The sequence below is a fragment of the Chlamydotis macqueenii genome, chromosome 1, assembly GCF_036417535.1.
Source record: "Chlamydotis macqueenii isolate bChlMac1 chromosome 1, bChlMac1.mat, whole genome shotgun sequence".
Taxonomy (NCBI): Eukaryota; Metazoa; Chordata; class Aves; order Otidiformes; family Otididae; genus Chlamydotis; species Chlamydotis macqueenii.
The window spans coordinates 57,918,249-57,935,611 of NC_141556.1; the positions used below are offsets into that span (position 1 = coordinate 57,918,249).

A 17,363-nucleotide genomic window follows, 5' to 3' on the forward strand; every position below is an offset into this window, starting at 1 on the left:
GTTCTCCTCCACGCAAATGTGAGATGATGCCTGTGGTGGGAGGGGAGGGGAGACGCGGGGCAGAAGCCCCACGTGGACTGTGCTGTACACACAGCTGGTTTCTTGACCTGCCCACGGTCAGGAGTTGGCTTGGTGAAAGCTAATCCTTAAAGTTTCTAGCTCTCACCACCAGGGAGTGAAGGGTTAATGTTGGCTGGCCAACGTGGCCATATATTGGGCATGCCTAGTGTTGACCAGTTTGGTGATCCACTGTGGTGAAGGCTAACTGGCATCTTCCCTCTCTCCCTCTTTCTTTAAAAAAAAAAAAAAAGTACAAATATGAAAACAAAAAAGCCACCGTTTTTGAGTAAGATGTCTGCATATTTTGCTTTTTTTTTTGTTGTTTTGTTTTTTTTTTATTTCCCTTTCCGATGGTTTAGCGTTTAGGGCCCTTCACTTGACTCACTCTTTCCATGGTAACTATACACAATGCTGGCGATGGTACGAGTTGGCGGTAAGTGAAACAAAAAGCGCTAGAGAAGAAGCTTTTTTTTTTTTAATTTTTCTTAAAATTGCAAAAAACCAAAATTAAATAAGAAAGAAAAAATCCATCTGCCATCTCACATTAACACTACGAAATGTGATTTGACTTGTTGTCCCCACCCACCTCCTTCCCTCTTCTCCCCCTTTTATTTTCAATGCTGTTGAGTAATGCCGCCTGGACTTTGGATGTACATATCGTTTTGTAGCAGTCTGAGCTGTTTGATTACTGACTTCATGGTGATTTCCCCTTGCACATCTTACTCAGAGTTACTGAACTCCAGTTTGGCTGGTTTTTATTAATGCACCCATTTTCTCCTCTCTCTCTCCTGCCCCTTCTTTCTGCTGCTCTCTCTTTCTGAGACCTGTTTGTAGCTGTTACTGTTTGTTTTCTTTCTTTTTCTTTTTCTCTTTCTCCCCTCCTCGATTTATTTCTTTACTCGGTTAAATGCAGCTGTTGATCTCTTTGCTGACTGGTGATTTCTGATCGGTTCTGGCAATTTTTCCTTTAAGTGCTTGTGTTGCACTTTGCTGTAGCAGCTGATTTCAGGCACTCGCTCCATCTTAGTGATTGTCTGTGAGACCCTATCTCCTCCCTCCTCCCCTCCCCACCCTCTGAATCAATTGTGATTTTTTTTTTTTCTTTTATCTGTGTGTGTTTTAACTGCATGCTCTCAGTCTCATCATTGTTGTTTCCCATTCTTTCTTTTTAAATGTGTAATGTTTCTATTGTTTTGGGGCTGAAACGAGAGTAAATGTAGCTCCTGACTCCCCACCCCGCACACACTCACCATCGGTAAGTCTCAAGGGCTCAGAGCAGCTTTTATTTTTATAGCTTTTTTTTTTTTCTTCTTCTTCACCCTGGCCTCAATTCCTGTTTGGCTTGGGTTTTGATAAATTATTGATGTTGTATAAAGACTTCACCCTCCTTGCAAGAACTTTGAGGCTGTCTGACACGGGGCTGCAGTTACTTGGCTTCCAAACTAGTCCATCTTTTCTTTATCAGCACCATCTCTGTGGTAACACCCCACTTGCTTGAGCAATCAAACCGCTTGGAACTACGCAGAGCTCTGTAAAGAGGGTGGAGGGCACAATAAAGCAAACAAACAAACAAAAAGACCCAGGTCTACTGCTATGTATTTTTTATTTTTATTTTATGAGATTTGTGACAAAGAAAAAATAATCTGGAAAAAGATTTGAAAATTATGAGGAGGAAATCAGTGGACACAGACCGTCCAAATGCTTGGTGCTTCCAGAAATCTCCTCAAGCCTTGTGAGTTCAAATCTAAACCTAATGGACTCTATTTCAGCTTTTTTTTTTAATCTAAAAAATATGCCTGCCGGTGACCTGCTGGGCCCCAGTCCCAACGGTGAGCTTGAGAAACAAGTCAGCTTGTGCATCACCTGGTACGGTTCCCCTGCCCTGGGCTGCAGAAATCATTGCTGCCTCTAAACAGAACCTGGACAAAACCTCTGAAGTTTTACCCTTTCGGTTGACAAGCTGAAGATAAGCACGTGTCAAAGGGTGGCAGGGTGTCAGAGAATCTGCACTTTACTCTCGTTGGCCTTTTGTTTAATGCATAATTTTTAAGTGCCATGTTTAGCTGTAACTTTTATAATTAAATGATAACTGTTAAAAGTAATTTAAAGATTGCATTCTTGTAAAAATTAGTTGTTTAAATTTTTTTTGCTCAGAGAAATATGTGTGTGTGTGTGTGAGTGGTATCTGAGAGTTTTCCATGGTTTTCCCTAATGTCCTATGCTTCCTTCCCTCTCCTCCCCCTCCCCTTTCTTACTTTCAGGTTAACAACGCCACAGCACGAGTGATGACCAATAAGAAGATGGTCACACCTTACGCAAATGGTAAGAGAGACTGTACTAAACGATGAGCTGAAAGGTTTGAAGGAAGACAAAAATCTTCCTGGTGAGGGAGAAGTCATAGTTTCTCCTCAAGACCAAAAAAAAAAAAAAACCAAAACTCCAAAAGAAACCCCACAAACTCTAGTTTGTAACATTGTTCTTCAGTATAATTCCTAAGTGGAGGAATAGTGTGTTATGGATGGAGAAGTGGGGACAGAGGAGTAGTGACATGTCCAGTGTGGCCAAGCTAGGAAAAGAAGCCAAGGTCCGATGGGTTTCCTGCCGCTTCTGCAAACTGATGCTGTACAGTGGGATGTGCAGTACTCCTGAGTCTCATTGCCATCACATAGATATCTAAATACGAATGCAGAAGCATAACTTTGGATACACAATTGGATATATTCAGTTTAGGTTCTAACTGTAAAAGTACAGCTGTCCCCAAGCAGCCGGGAAAACAGAGTCATTGCGCCGCTTGTTTGCTCACTTTTTGTTACAGACTGCGCCTGTCTTCAGTCATTTTTCAGTGAACCTGAATAGAGAAAGACCAAGTTGTTTGGGTAATGAAGAATCCTGTTTCATCGGGATATCTTGGTCTTTCTGTCTGTGCAGTAATTTTATTGCATAGGCATATACAGCATAAAAAGTCGTTCTTCTGCTGGCAGAACTGAATGCTGCTTTGATACAGGTTTTGAATCTTTGTCCTGTAACAAGCAGAAAAATTATTTTTTTGGCCTGAAAATGTTCCCAAACAGCTTCCACAAGGCAGGAATCTGCATATAGGTAGTTGCTAAAGTGAGAATCCATTTTGATTACAACATTAAGACTCAAAAGTCAGAAGATAAAAATTTTATCTGTGGCTCTGCTACTGACTTGTGCGGCTCTTGGCAAATCCTTTTTTCGTTACAGAACTGGGGAGACAGAGGCAGGCAGAAAGGCTGGGATTCTCAGTCTCTGTTTGAAAGGAACCAGGAGATTTTGCAGTAAAAGGCAACACGGCCATGTTATGTTATCCTGAAAAGAAGGGCAGAAAATGTGTATGACTATTTGGTAACAAAACTTGGCTTACCTGTGCAACCCTGATAATGGGCAGGAATACTTTGCTTTTGCAGCCAGCAATTTAAAGCCAACTGTAAAGCTGCGCAAAGGTATTTAGTATTAGGCCAGGCTTAAGGCGTGCTGACGAGTGGTCGTACGACTGTTATTAAATTTGAGGGTTGATCCCAGTTCTCTCATTGCCACCATCACTTGAGTATTTTGCCAAGGTGGGCAGCGCAGCGGCAGAGTGCCCAGTCTTGCGGAGGGAGCGTGCATTGCGCGTCTCGTTGATACGCTGCCACCAGATGAAGGGGTGATGTTCATGGGCTGCAGTTCACATAGTTGTTCGTGTGGTTTCTAGGGTGGTTAGAGGTGTTAAAGCGTAGCAACTGCATCAGGAATCCAAGACAGAGGAAGGGTATGGATTTATTTAAATAAACGTACCTATGTGATTGCTAGCTGAGCAGCTGAAATCTTTCCTGAAAGGAGGGCTTTGTGGAAGCCAGCCCAGACTGTGATGTTAGCTTTATACCCCTTGCTTCTCTCCCCAGATAGAAAGGTGGGGGAGGGATGACAGATGTATTTCTAGATCTGACTGGGAAACGTGTTCCTGCTTATATCCCAGTGATGACTTCTTTAAGCACTTTTCTTTTGTAGGTTTTATGTTGATGATTTGCAGTTCTGGCCAATTATCCAGATTATACTAAAATCAATTCTCTGGGAAGGCTTTCACCTGAAAAGCAGCATAAAGAAGACAGGAAGTGCTAGAATAACACAGAGAGGAGAAAATGTGAGCCGAGTAGACTGAATTGCTTTTCTGCACCATAGTCGTGTAATTGAGTTAGTGAGGAAATTCAGACACTGTTGCTTTTTAGCAGAGCTCTAGCAAGTAAGACAGAAGAGTGTTTTGAGAATTTAAGGCTGTAAATTGACTTCCCCGGAATGACAGTCTGGGCTAGTGGCTTGTGAGAGGCTTTGGATCCGCAGTGTTCCTGGTGAAAGCAGGGAGGGGCTGGAGGAGCCAGCAGCAAAGTTCATGCAGGGAACATAGGGTCAAACGGTGCTGGTGGCAAATATGTATATAAGGTAGTTGACATTCACTCAGCGGCGGCTCTGCTGTGCTGCGGATCAGCTGATGTTTTGCTGTTCCCTCCGATACAGCGACCTGTACCTAGAACTTGACATTAGAACAAGGCAGTTGGCCTCCATCTACACCAAGGGGGACTGAGGCGAAGCAGAAATTGGAAAGAGCCGTGCATGTGAAACTGAGGCGCACGCAAGAGACCGTTCCCCCTACCCACGCTGCCCACTCCTTCTCTTGGTGTAGATTTTGGCATTCACTGCAGTCTTTGTTGTTTCAGGTTGGAAGTTGAGTCCTGTGGTTGGAGCGGTGTACGGCCCTGAGTTATATGCAGGTAGAGCTTAAGTAGACACTTCCACTTCTGCCGTTTAACTGCAGTGGTGTTTATGTTCTCAATTTGCTGTTTCTTTATAACCTTTTTACGTTTGTTTTTTTTTTTTTTGTTTTGTTTTTTATTCTTTTTAAAATTAAATTAGCGTCCAGCTTTCAAGCAGATGTCTCGCTGGGCAATGACGCCGCAGTGCCCCTGTCAGGAAGGGGGGGTATTAACACTTACATTCCTTTAATCAGTAAGTAGCCCCCGTTGGCCCCTGTATTGTTACTGTGCTTGAGTTAATGATGACCTGTTACCCTTCTTCTCTCCAGTCTGTATAATATATACTTGCAAGGATGGGTCTCGCTGGGAATGAGTTTACCTTAAGCCAAAGTCTACCGTGCAGTGGCTGTAACTTGTTTATCTGCAGTGTGTTTAGACTGGTGAATGGGTCTTTCTGAGCGATGAGGAGGCTGCAGAATGAGGGGAGGGTGTGTGTGAGGAATAGGCCATTCCCTTGCCCCTCTCCCCCTTTTGAAATCAAAGAAATCAAACAGACAAATCCCTAAAGTACATATTATACAAGCTGCTAAGCTGCGAGTCTGCAGGGCCCCTAGTGGCATGCACCTGGACGCACGTTGGGTTGGGTTTGCGCCCTGGGACTCCTTCCCTCTCGGTATCTGTTTATTACATGTTTGCAGATGCCTCTGAGGTTTTACATCATTTCACGATGAGCCAGTTTACGCCAGTGTAAAGCGTAATAAGCCAGGCCGCGCTACGCATGGAGCTAGTTATTGGTCACACTTGTTAAGTGAAGGTGGGCTCTCAGTAAACTGGCACTTTATGGGAAATTTCTGCTGCTGTTATATGGGCTATCTTGTCTTTCAGGCTTTAAAATGAACATGCAGAGGATTGGGTGGCAAAGAGTGGGAGGGGAAAAGAGGGAAGAGACTGATGTAAGTTGGTTGACTTTAAGGGCCTCTTGACAAATTATTTTAAAGAGCCTCTGCAGTTTTGGAAGAGCCGCCTGCTATATTGATAGTAACTCTCTGCGCTTCTCGGACTCTAACCAGACTGCATGGCGGTGTCAAAAGGCGGGGGGATTTGTACCCTGTTTGTGGTGGGTGAGGCATGCCAAAGCATTAACCTCTTGCATGCCAAACCTCTCTGCAACCCCTCTTCCCCCAAAGGCCATGGTGTAGTAGGAAGTATGTATCGGATGCTTGCTGGGTTATAAAGCATGCCCCTCTGCAGGATTGATGCGAAATGTCCCACTGCTGTGGAGCTATTGTGTCACTTCATACGAAGCAGACAGTTGTTCTCTGGGCAGGAGCTCGGATCCTTTTCACCCTCCACCTTGTCTGTTTTTACAGTTCCAGGCTTCCCCTACCCAACTGCAGCCACCACAGCAGCCGCATTTCGGGGAGCCCATCTGAGGGGCCGAGGAAGGACAGTGTATGGGGCAGTCCGGGCGGTACCTCCCACAGCCATCCCTGCCTACCCAGGGTAAGCACTGGTCATGAGAGCGGAGTGCTCTGCACAACTGTGTCAAATACCTGATTGGTTAACCGAAAAATAACTTACAATTGTCTGGATGGTGAGAGTCAGGGTATTGCTAGTGCCAGAGCATTCTGCACACTATGGCATCCAGTGGGGGAAAAAATCTAAATTTTTCTGTGTTAAGTTCTTGACTGAAACAATTTTCAGTACTTGCAACAGCTTGAAGCGCTGATGGATTCCTTCTTACAATTTCTCAATTTTTCTATGTGGTACTTGTCATCCATTGATCCGATATGTTATAGCGCTGCTGAGAAGGACGCAAAGAGAGGTCTAAAATTTCTGAAAAGGTTCTGCTCTTTGCACTCCATTTATGTTTTCATATCCAGGAATGAGGAATATTATCCATTACCTTCATGCCTCACCATCTGGCAGTAGGACACAGAAGAGCCAGTTACCCACAATGGATTTGCTTTCTTTGTTGGAGACAGTTTAAAAAGGTTTAAAACGAAGATTAATCAAGTCCATTAATTTAAAGTTGGGAGTGTTTGGGATATAGGGAGAACGAAAGTGCAGCGTTCTTCTAACTGTTGTATGAAGCAGTGGTGTATACATGGCCTTAGCATTCTTTGCCCTCTGAGTTTTCACTAGTAATGCAGTGGAATAGGTGCTGTTACAAAAGAGTATTTTGCTGTTTAAACATACAGGGAACTAGGTTTACGTGTGCGTTTTGGTTTGGGTTTTTGTTTAAGTGTGATGGATAAATCAGCAAATCCCTTCCAAACTGGGTTTTTTTTTTGTTTCTGTTTTTGGTTTTTTGTTTTTTTTTTTCCCCCTGATTTTGAGGATGCTTTATGTGTATTGCCAGTCTTTGGAATTTTACTTGCCGTATTTTCCGGGCAACGTTCTCAGAAAGAATAGGAGTAGGAATGAATCCTCCAACACAGAGAAGTGGCCTGTGACCCTTTTTTTCCTTTAGACTAGCCCCAAAGGGCAGGAAAATAAATTGTAAATCTTTTATTAAAAAGAGAAGTGGAAGCCACACACGTCCTTGCAAGAAGCTGGCCTAATATATGCTGGTTAAGTTTGCAGTACCTTCTGTAGCAGATTAAGTAGTGAGAGCTGCTGTGGCCCTTTCTTTTTAGAGTCTAGTCTGATATTTAAAGTGGAGCTTAAGGAAGCAAGCTGCAGTGGTCATGTATCTGTCTAGCTTTGCTCTCCAGCAAATCTGACAATGTTTGTATTTAATTCACTGGTAGACTTTAGATGAAACCTCTTGTCTGATCATGTTGACCTTCTGAACAGTGTTTCTTCTGGGTTTGCAGATCCGCCTCTTTTTTTGCCACCCCTCCTAGTTTATATTCTGTATCCTCTCACCGTAGCCTCTGACCTGCAACTTGTCTGTCTGTTGCTCTAAAAATGACCCAGTCCGGTTCTGTTAGGAAATGCTCCACAGAGAAGCAAAGCTGAACTAAGTGCTGCCGTCTAGCAGAATACAGAATACTTGCACCAAGGAGGGAGGATGTGCTCTTCATCCCTGGAAGTAATGGCTGGAGCATTCCTAGCAAGAGGCTGTCACATGTGGCGCACTGGGAGGGACTCTAGGCTTGTATGTGGTATAAATCCAGCCTGAGTCCTGTGTCAAGGGTTTATTTCCATTTGGAATATGGGCCAGACTCCAGTTGATTATCCTTTCTAAATACTGTCATATGACTGTGTTTACTTAAGTTATGTTGAGATTTTCTGACCCTGCTGACTGATCTCATGTCTTCATGGGCAGTGTACTATCCAGCAAACATTTGCAGGGCTGCAGTAAACAAGGCAGGTTCACAAATGGCCCAGAGCTGTCCCTAGTCCCAAGCACTGGGATGTAATTAACTAATTCTGGTGCTTATTGTCATCATAATCTGAATCTCAGCAAGGTATTTTGTAAAGGGAATGTGATTCCTCATGGAATAATGCAAAATGTGCTATTCAGTTCCATGTTGCAGTAACCCATAGCACAACCACCACTCCGTGGTGGCACTGTTGATCTTCATGGAGTCAGGGGCAGGCACGCATTCCTGACTCCTTACCCTATGTCTGTTACTTTCTTCTTGGCCAGTAGAAAGATGACACCGTAAGATCGATCAGCAACGCATTGAGTGATCAAGACATAGTGAGTAATGTTGAAGACAACAGTGTAGTAAGCTGCAGGTTAGCTCAAACCTGGTAGAAGGAGTTGGTTTTCACAAACCTCAGTGGTGTTTAGGCTTTAAGTTACAAAACTTAATGATATCACTGCATTTGAGAGCTTAGCAGAATTCAAAACATACAGAATGTAGATTAGTAAAAGCTCGTTGGAATTGCCATACTGGATCAGACCTGAGGGCTGTTCAGGTTAGAAAAAGTTTTGACAGTGTCTAGTGCTAGATGCTCCAGAGGAAGGTGCAAGAAATCATACTGCTCTTAATAGCTTTAACATTTATTTCAAGAACTCAAAGTATGATTTTCTAATGCATATATGGAATGTACATACTTAGGTATGGACATGGACGTTTATCCAAGGAAGGCCATTCGTACCTTAGAAAGCAATTGCTCAGACCATTGGAGAGGATGTTAGATAGTCACCTGAGCCTGACCTCAGAATGGAAATGCAACCTTCAATTTATAACCGAGATGGCATTCAATAGAAGTAAGGAGACATCATAACCTCTATTATATAGCATGAGTAAAACCTGTACTGAAATACTGCCCTGATTTGTGGTGGACATGCTTTCTAAACAAGAATGCTGACAAATCACACTTCAGACCAAAAGCTGTAAGAATTAAGTCAGTCTGGGAAAAAAACCAAACAAACAACAAGAAACAAACCCACTTACCTCTTGTAAAACTCTCAAAACTAAATAAGCTTGATCAATTTTATCTCTCAAGCTGTAGGTTAGGCATTGACTTGTTCATGGTCATTAAGTGCCTATATGAAAAGTAGACTTGCCATAGTAAAGAATGATTTAGTCTAGGAGTATAAATTATATATAGGATTCACTGACTCAAAGCCAAAAGCAGATAAAAGTCAGACTAGATATAAAGCAATAGGGAGCATTAGGTGTTTGGAGTTGGTTTTTTTGTTCCTTTTACAGCAAAGTCAGCTGTTGGTACACCTAAATGATATGATGGCTGCTTTACAAAACCAGCATACTTCTTTTTCTCATGGGTGTGTTCTAGCTCAGCTAGTGGGCTTTTTGCAGATGCCACTGAGATTTGATGGGCTGCTGGGCTGCTTTATGCTTCTGGTCCATCTACATAACCAGAATGGTCTCTCTGGTTCTCAAATTAAGGAATTCTCTCAGTTTTTGTTGCATGAAGGATCACAAATATGGATATTCTAGCATATAAGTAAACCTTGCTAGATTTCAGCCCTGGCAGTTGGTGTCAGTCAAGTCCTAACTGAAGGAGAGACGGAGAATGCACGTGTGCCTGGTTGGTTGGACTCAGGAAGTCTTACTCTTACCTGCTATTAGTGTTCCTTGCAGTTTGCTCTGGAGAGCTGATGCTACTAGCATCTCTTGCTAACAGGATTCTAAGTTACAGGAATAGTGGCCTGATCCAATGTGGTAATGCTTATATTCATCCAACGGATTGTGTTTGGAATAACTGTTAAAACTGCTAACCTGTTCATAAACCTACAGTCACTTCCTATGTCATGCGTTTGCCTTTCCTGCAGGAGCAGGTGGAGTATCACTGCTAAACACTCCTGGTCCTAGATAGAGAACCCAGCAATGTAAGTCACTGCCCCAGGAGCCAAATTCTTTGTTATGTGATTGTAAAAACTCAGCTTCAACAAACATGATCTTATGGCCTGCTTCTCCCTGCTGAAGTGGCTCCCCTCTTCCTCTAACAAGGTCTCTATCTTCATATCTGCTCCCAGCGCTCTTGGAGACCGTAGTAACTCTGTCCATTGGGAATGGAGTATAACTTTTCCTGGGAAAGACAGCAAGACTAAATTATTCAAGCAGTAGCTAACACTGCAACAGATTTTTTTTTTTTAATTTTATTTTATTTTTTAGTAATAGCATGCAGAATTTTGGCAAGATCTGCTGGGCTTTATTTTGTGTGTGCGTGCCTTACAATAGGTGGGTGTCTGAGGGTTGTCAGGTTCTTGGCAGCATTTCACGTTTCATCTGATGAGTAAAAAATGATAATCAGAAGAAAAGCTAGTGTTCCATACCTTCTTTTTCCTTAATGCTACTAGTAAGTCATGCACATCAGATCCATGAACATCACAGATGGTGGGGATAATGCTTTTTTTAAAGCCTTGAGCAAGTTTGTGCGGTGCTATTCAGAGGACCAAACATGAGGAAATTCCTCGTTATGAAGCACATGCTGAGCTCAAACGGGTGGGGGGCATCACCTCTCTTCCTTCCTCATCCTTCCCTGACCCCTGTCCCCAAAGCGAGCTGCGTAGTCTTACGCTAAGCAAATGCTCTGGTAAGAGTGGCTTTTTGGGAACCCCAGGCTCTGGTTTAACAGTTTTCCTGCTTGAAGTTCTGAGAGAAAGCAAGCTATGGCTTAAAGCAGAAAAAGCACTATCCCATGGAAACCCTTCCAGCTGCTCCTCTCTGCTACAGAATAGGTTGTTACTACCAGGGACTTCCACTGCACCTCAATTCTCGGACCTTGGACCAGTCACCTAACCTTTTTAGCTCATTATCTCTGCTTGTGAAAGCAATGCATTGTGGGTATTTTTGGTTTTTTCTTTTTAATTACATTTCTCTGTGTTTACTTTGATCAGAATTGATTGACTTGTTTTCCTGAGGTGTTGCATCAGTTCTTTAAGATGCTGAACAATAATACTTTGCATGCTTGTGTGATCAGCCAAATCTTATCGCATGTCTAATGTGCAGGGTAAAAGCAGGTGATGTATGGATGTCAGAAACAAAGTCATGCAGCCCTGTGAAGTTCGAAATACATAATCGAAATACACAACTCTGAAACGTGCTCCTAACGTAGGTGACTCCAGCCCCTGTGGGATGCCTTCTGAGGGGCTCCTTGATTTCACAAGCCCACTTCATGAAGCCAATGTTTCCATGTGTTTAGGGGATAACTTAAAGTCGTTCCAGGAGAATACCCAGAGTGGAGGTTTCTAAACCCTTGTTTCTCTTCTTCAGGACATCAGATCTTTTTGAGTCTATTTTTACTGTACAAAATGGTGGTTCCCCTCCCTCTCTCCTTTGCATACTGTCTCCCCTCTGCCCGCCCCTTCCCCCTTTGCATGCCATGGAAGATGACTTGGAGCCGTCTAGCGTGCGTGCGCACACACATTCTCTCGCTGATTTGCTCCTGCCAAAAGCCCAGGTTGTGGATTCATACATCACCTGCCTGTGTAAAACGCATGTGCATGCTGCCGTCCTCAATAACCGGAATGTGTTTTCTGTTCTTTTGTTTTTTGTTTTTTGTTTTTTTTTTGTTTTTTGTGTGGATTTTCTGCAGTGTGGTTTACCAGGACGGATTTTACGGTGCTGACCTCTATGTAAGTACACACACCGGAGCCTTCTTGTCCCCAACCCCTGACAAGCCAGCCTTTTTTTTTTTTTTTCCTTTTCTTTTCTTTTCTTTTGGTTTGTTTGTTTGGTTGGTTTGGTTTGGTTTTTTTAAATATCATTTACTTTAATTTTCTTCTTCCTTGTGGATATATATATTTATATATTTAGGAATGCAAGCATGCTTCTCTGTCACTGCGCTTGCCCCTGGGTGCAAGACCTAAGCCTTTGGGTTTCCTGATCATTGCCAGGGTCAGTTTACTGGGTGTCCTGTCCCCCACATGCACACTGCTACTAATCAACCTGAGAGATAATTAGCAAATTAAAATTTCTCTCAACACTTCTCTTGTTTACATAATTTGGATATAAAAATAACAGGACTGGTTTAGCCTCAGACCTTCCCTTTCCTTCTCCCCTTCCACCCTCCCCTTTCTCTCTCCTCTTGGGGCCCTTTCAGGTTTGATTTGTGCAGCCCACACTAAACTGAGCAAGCTGTATGTTTAAAACTGTTCGTGTGCCACTGGGATGTGGAGATTATCCCTTTGGGGAAGACACTGTGACTGATTAAAAATGGAGACTGAGATGCTAGAGTGAAAACTGACATCTCATTTTGCTGGTAGAAGCGGTACCTAAATAGGCTAGATTCTCTCGCCTCTTTGGGGAATTGTAAAGTACAAATATGTGGAGATGTTCGGTTAAAAGAGTCAGCAGCCTCCTTCTGTCTGGTACCACAGGAGACTTTGTCCTGTCATTGTCTCTGTCCTACTCAGACAATCTGTATTGCAGATCTCCAGGGCATCTGTGTATGTAGGTGGGTTGTCGATGGAGGGATTCTGACTGGCCAGTGAGAAAGGCACTTTCCTCTCCGATGGAGAGCTGTTGCAGAGCAGCTATAGTAGGAATATGCCTTTAAAAGCCAAAATGTTCAGGTCCACTACTGCCATCGCAACTTGTGGCCTGCCTAGCCCTAGCAGAGTTCCTTTTTGTGGTGTTGTAGGTAATAGCTCTTTAGAGCTGGGGAAGTTTTTGTACTTGAATAGTGGCTCAATTGTTGGCATAGATTTCACATCCCTGCTCCTTTGAAGGTGCTGCTCCTGACATTTATAAAGAGAACGCTGGGGTTAGACTCAAGATAATGGATAGAATTGGCTTTTGGATTCTATTGGCTTATATGGAGGGTCAAGTCTTGTAAAGGCATTTTTCCCAGTTACAGCAGTTGGAAGACATGCTCTCTGAGCACAGAAATATTGGGTGCGTTTCTTCATTCTTAAATATACTGTTGTGTATGCAGTCCTTTAAAAATTGATCTGCCTAGTCAAGTGTTCCTTTATAAAACTGTGTCAAGGACTACACAGGGTTCTGGGTTTTCCTGCCTCACTCTTAAAACACCAGCTTTACAGACCACTGACTTTGTTACAGCAAGTAAGCAAGCAAATGTGCTTAGTGCCTCTTCCCTCAGAGTATGGTATGTAAGAGGCTGTCATGTTGAAAGGGAAGACTGGCCAGGGTTACTCCCTATTTCTTTTGAGAAAGCTCCTTCCGAGCTTCCATTGCAGGTGGAAAGGAGAGGCTTATTTAACATGTTTTAAGGACAGAGATTTTGGTAATGAAGAATCCCTGTAACCAGTTGGTGCTGCAGTGCAGTAGCATCATGTAACGCAAAGCAAAGCCTGAAGGCAGGTTAGAACTCTTGGGTGGACTTGTGATGACTTTGCTGTTGATGGCTCCGGTGTCACAGACAGAAAGCTGGAGGATAGAAGTGGGGACTCATCAGGCTGGATGGTGGTGCTTTTTCCTGTTACTGCTCTCCAGAGCCATCTGATGGAGCTCAAGAAAAAGTTGTCCTAATCCAAACATGAAGTTACCCCTTCCAGACAACTTGCTTGGCACAAGTGGAGGGGATTACAGTGTCCCTGTGCCCCACTAACTTGTTGTGCTTTTCACTGCAGTGCTTAGATCCTTCTGCTTGCTGTGAAAGGCTTGTCCAGATTGTGGAAGGGATGGCAGAGGGTACTTCAGTTAGGACTGGGAAACAGGTTCCCTTAGACCTTCTGAGTCCGTAGGGTTGTGTCAAGGAAGGATGGAATGGAGCTGAGCTGGCAGGGAGAGATAGTGACAGGGAGGATGAAGGGGAAGTGTTTCAAGTTTGGGCTGCTTTTTCCGCATACGTGTTATGCACCGATTTTTCTTATTTTCCTCCTCCTCCTCTTCCTCACTCCTTTTTTTTCTTTCCTGGGGCAACCATCCTGCTAGCCATTTCTTCTGTGAAGAAGGCATTCCATCTTTTGTTGGATGACTCCTACTCTGGCAAGACACCTGAATTAATAAAACAACCTGCCCCAGGATGCAGAGGGCTTCATTTTGGATCATAAGAAAGGTTATCTTTCTTCTACAATGGGGTCAATCTGGGTGGTGGGGGGGAAACCCAAACAAACCTACCCATGCGAAGACCGCTCCTGCCTGTGAAAAGCGTGCTTGCATCCACTGGAAAGAAAAGGCTGGTGAGCCCCGCTGTGGGCTGTTTGTATGATTGTTTCTTTCCACAGCTGTGTTTTTTTGAACTGCTCTTCCTGTGTTCTGTTATAGAATAGTCTTACAGGAACCAATCATTAGCGCTAAAATACCTCAGGTAGGAGTGCCAGTGTGACCTGCCAACCAATCAGATTGTGGATTGCAGTGGAAAAAACTGAATTATACTAACCATTCCAGCACCACATTAGAGATGGGAACAGAGGCTTTTTTAGGGCAGCGCAGACTCACGCGTGATCCGAGCCCCCGCTGTAGCAGGGCGGCGTGTGTCCAGATTTCACACCGAGTGGCATTTCATTAAAAAAAAAAAAAAAATTCAGTGGAAGGGTTAACAAGGTCATGCTTGTCCCATTACCATGTAGAAGCACCTGCTGCTGCAATGGACACCGTTGTCCTGTCACCTCTTAATTCATTCATGCTCATTCCTGGTGCACATATGCCACCCTTCTAATACAGAAATACTGGAAACTGTTCTAGCCCTTTCTGCTTCTTAACTTCTGCTACAGGGCAGTTTAGGAGTGAAGAAGGTGCATTTGAGACACAGCAAATAAAAAAAAAAAAATCCTAAAATTGGGCTCACTGCCTAAACCTGGCAGGTGGTCAGACGTATCTAGCTGGTACTGTGGGTTACACATTTCTCCAGGGGCACGGGAAGGCTTGTGTCTTAGTGGCATAAAGGCTCTTTGGAGTAAAGAGCACCAGCAACACACTTTGTGCACCCGTCTAAGGCAGCAGGGGATAAAGAGGGAGGCTTATACCATACGATACACTGGCATAGTAAGCTGCAGTTTTGGATTTCCTCATGTTCTCGTTGGATTGGTCACCTAATATGGACCTGAAGAGTGGAAGAGAAGATGGACTTACTTTGAGCTGAACTGTGTAATCTTAAAGTGCTCATTTATCTACATCAACATGCTCAGTAATTGGAATGCTGCTTTAGTTGGGATTGCAGCTTCCTGTGTATGTTGTTTTGGCATGTTTATGTTATTTCAGAGAATATATGACAATATTGAAAAAGTGTCATCTAATGTTAAAGAAGGAATTTTTTAAAAATACTTCATTGCTTCATTGATAAGCCAAGGATGGTAACATCACAGAAGAGTCATTTTACATTTGGGTTTTGGTGAATACCTGAGAAAATACAGTTGTTTGACATTTGACATCTATAGGCTCAGGTGCTACACATTCACATGGGGAAAGGGGTTTAGCACAGCCCCAGCAACACTGGCAGGATATCCAGAGAAAGAGAACTTAAGATAAGAAACATTTAGGGTTGTGTTCATCTCTCTGACATGTTCCCCAGACAATCCAGAAGACCGTACTGGAAAGGTCCAGTCTTTATTTAGACAGTCCTCTTGGTTGTTACTGGCCAGTAAATATGCATAAGCCTTTTCCTTAGTCCTCCTATTTGCTTGTCAAGGCAGTGTTTAAACTGTCCCTGTGATAGAAATGTCTCTGACTTAACATCCTCACAAGAAGCTCAGCCGCACTCATTTCTTTGAGATGAGGCTAAAGATTTTTAAAACTGAACCGAAATGCGTAAACCTGTCCCTGTGGAATCCCTTCACTTAAATAGATGGAATGGGAATTTGCATGGCTGTCCTGGGTTTCAGGGGCTATGCCACTTCTGTTGCAGTTTGGCTGTGGCACTGGAGGAGTGTGGTGCAGCTAGCAAGGGCCTTTTTAAAAAATTATTATTATTTCTTTTACTGGGAAACATGACTGTTCATGTTTGTCGAAGATGCTCTACACTGTTATAGTTCGTATTTACTAGAGTACCAGAAGTGAGTGGCATCAGGAATCAGCAGGGGTGGTTGGACCGTGTAGCTAAGGTTACGGATGAGCTCTGCATACCAGTTAAAAGTTGTGTGTGAACAGGAATAGCAGGAGAAAATAACTGGTGCATTGGACAGGCTGAGCAGGGCTTTAGACGCATTGGTGGAATTATAGGTGGGTCCTGGGTTATGGAGAAGAGGAGCATCAGCTGGGCAAGGCAACCTGCCCAGTGTCTGCTTTGCTCTGTACTGGTCCCAGAGCTTGGTGAAAGCATTTACAAAATAACGAGTAATAGCTGCAACTTTCCTCCTCTTTCCTTCACCCTGTTTTGGTGTATTTGGACGTGCTGGTCATGCTAAATACATCCCGGTGTCAGAAATCCCCCAGCTGTCCACACTCATTGCTCCTATGACAGGAATGTACCATGGCCATTATAATCCCCATTTTTGGTTTTATTTGAAGTACACACAAGTAGAATTTGCAGACCGCTCTGAAGTTGAGCAGGTCTGCCCGTGTGTGTGTACCTCTATCCTGTGACTTTTTTTTTTTCCCCTTTAAATTAACAGTAGCTTCAATTTTGCATCAGTGCATGGTTAAAAAGCAATACACATGTCAGCTATTTCTTAACTTCATTTCTCCAATGAATTATTTCTCCTGGTTTTTTTTGTTTGTTGTGCAGTTGACTGAAGAAATGTTAACATCCCGCTCTAAATCTCTCAGTGGAGTCTCTGTTCCCTTCTCTGATATAACAGATGGGTTATTGCTTGTTATAATTATTAACATTGTGGTGTGGGACAGGGCTAGGGTGGGAGCCATTTCGGGGGGCGAGGGCGGGAGGCTGCGGGGAGTCGTCAAGGTTGGAATGTTAACTCCAGTGGTGACTGACTGTTTCCGTAATAGCAGGTTGTTGTGGCTGCACGCTCTAGTACTTGAGGCTGTGTACTTCACTGAGCTTGTGGTAGAGCCTAGGGCGAACTGCTGTCCCAAGAGAATGCTGGGATGGATAGAACTAGCCAATATGAGTCTGAACGTGGTGACTTTGCTGGTTGTTCTAGCTCCAGATGTCAGCATGCTTAGTTTTTAATTTTGATTAATAAATGTTACGCCATTCCCCCCTCCCACACCTGATTCCAACCCTTCTTTTCTTCTTTTCTTCCTTTTTTTGTTTTGTTTTGGTTTTGTTTCGTTTTTCTTTACGAGAGACATGAATTAAGAGAATTACATGATAACCCTT

General features: G+C 43.4%; 1 protein-coding gene across 7 annotated transcripts in view; it reads left to right on the plus strand.

The window, feature by feature from the left end:
* Positions 1-17,363, plus strand: part of RBFOX2 (RNA binding fox-1 homolog 2) — a 168,682-nt gene that overhangs the window by 146,934 nt on the left and 4,385 nt on the right. For 2 of the 7 annotated variants that reach the window (XM_086753629.1, XM_086753665.1), the window contains 6 exons: positions 2,322-2,382; positions 4,776-4,829; positions 4,972-5,064; positions 6,182-6,314; positions 11,775-11,814; positions 16,809-16,885. In XM_086753629.1, the coding sequence (XP_086609755.1) occupies positions 2,322-2,382; positions 4,776-4,829; positions 4,972-5,064; positions 6,182-6,314; positions 11,775-11,814; positions 16,809-16,885 (458 nt within the window). Of the gene's footprint in view, positions 1-2,321; positions 2,383-4,775; positions 4,830-4,971; positions 5,065-6,181; positions 6,315-11,774; positions 11,815-14,410; positions 14,454-16,808; positions 16,886-17,363 lie in introns of all 7 variants that reach the window. The other 5 variants (XR_015259224.1, XM_086753676.1, XM_086753658.1 and 2 more) reach the window with 5 other exon arrangements.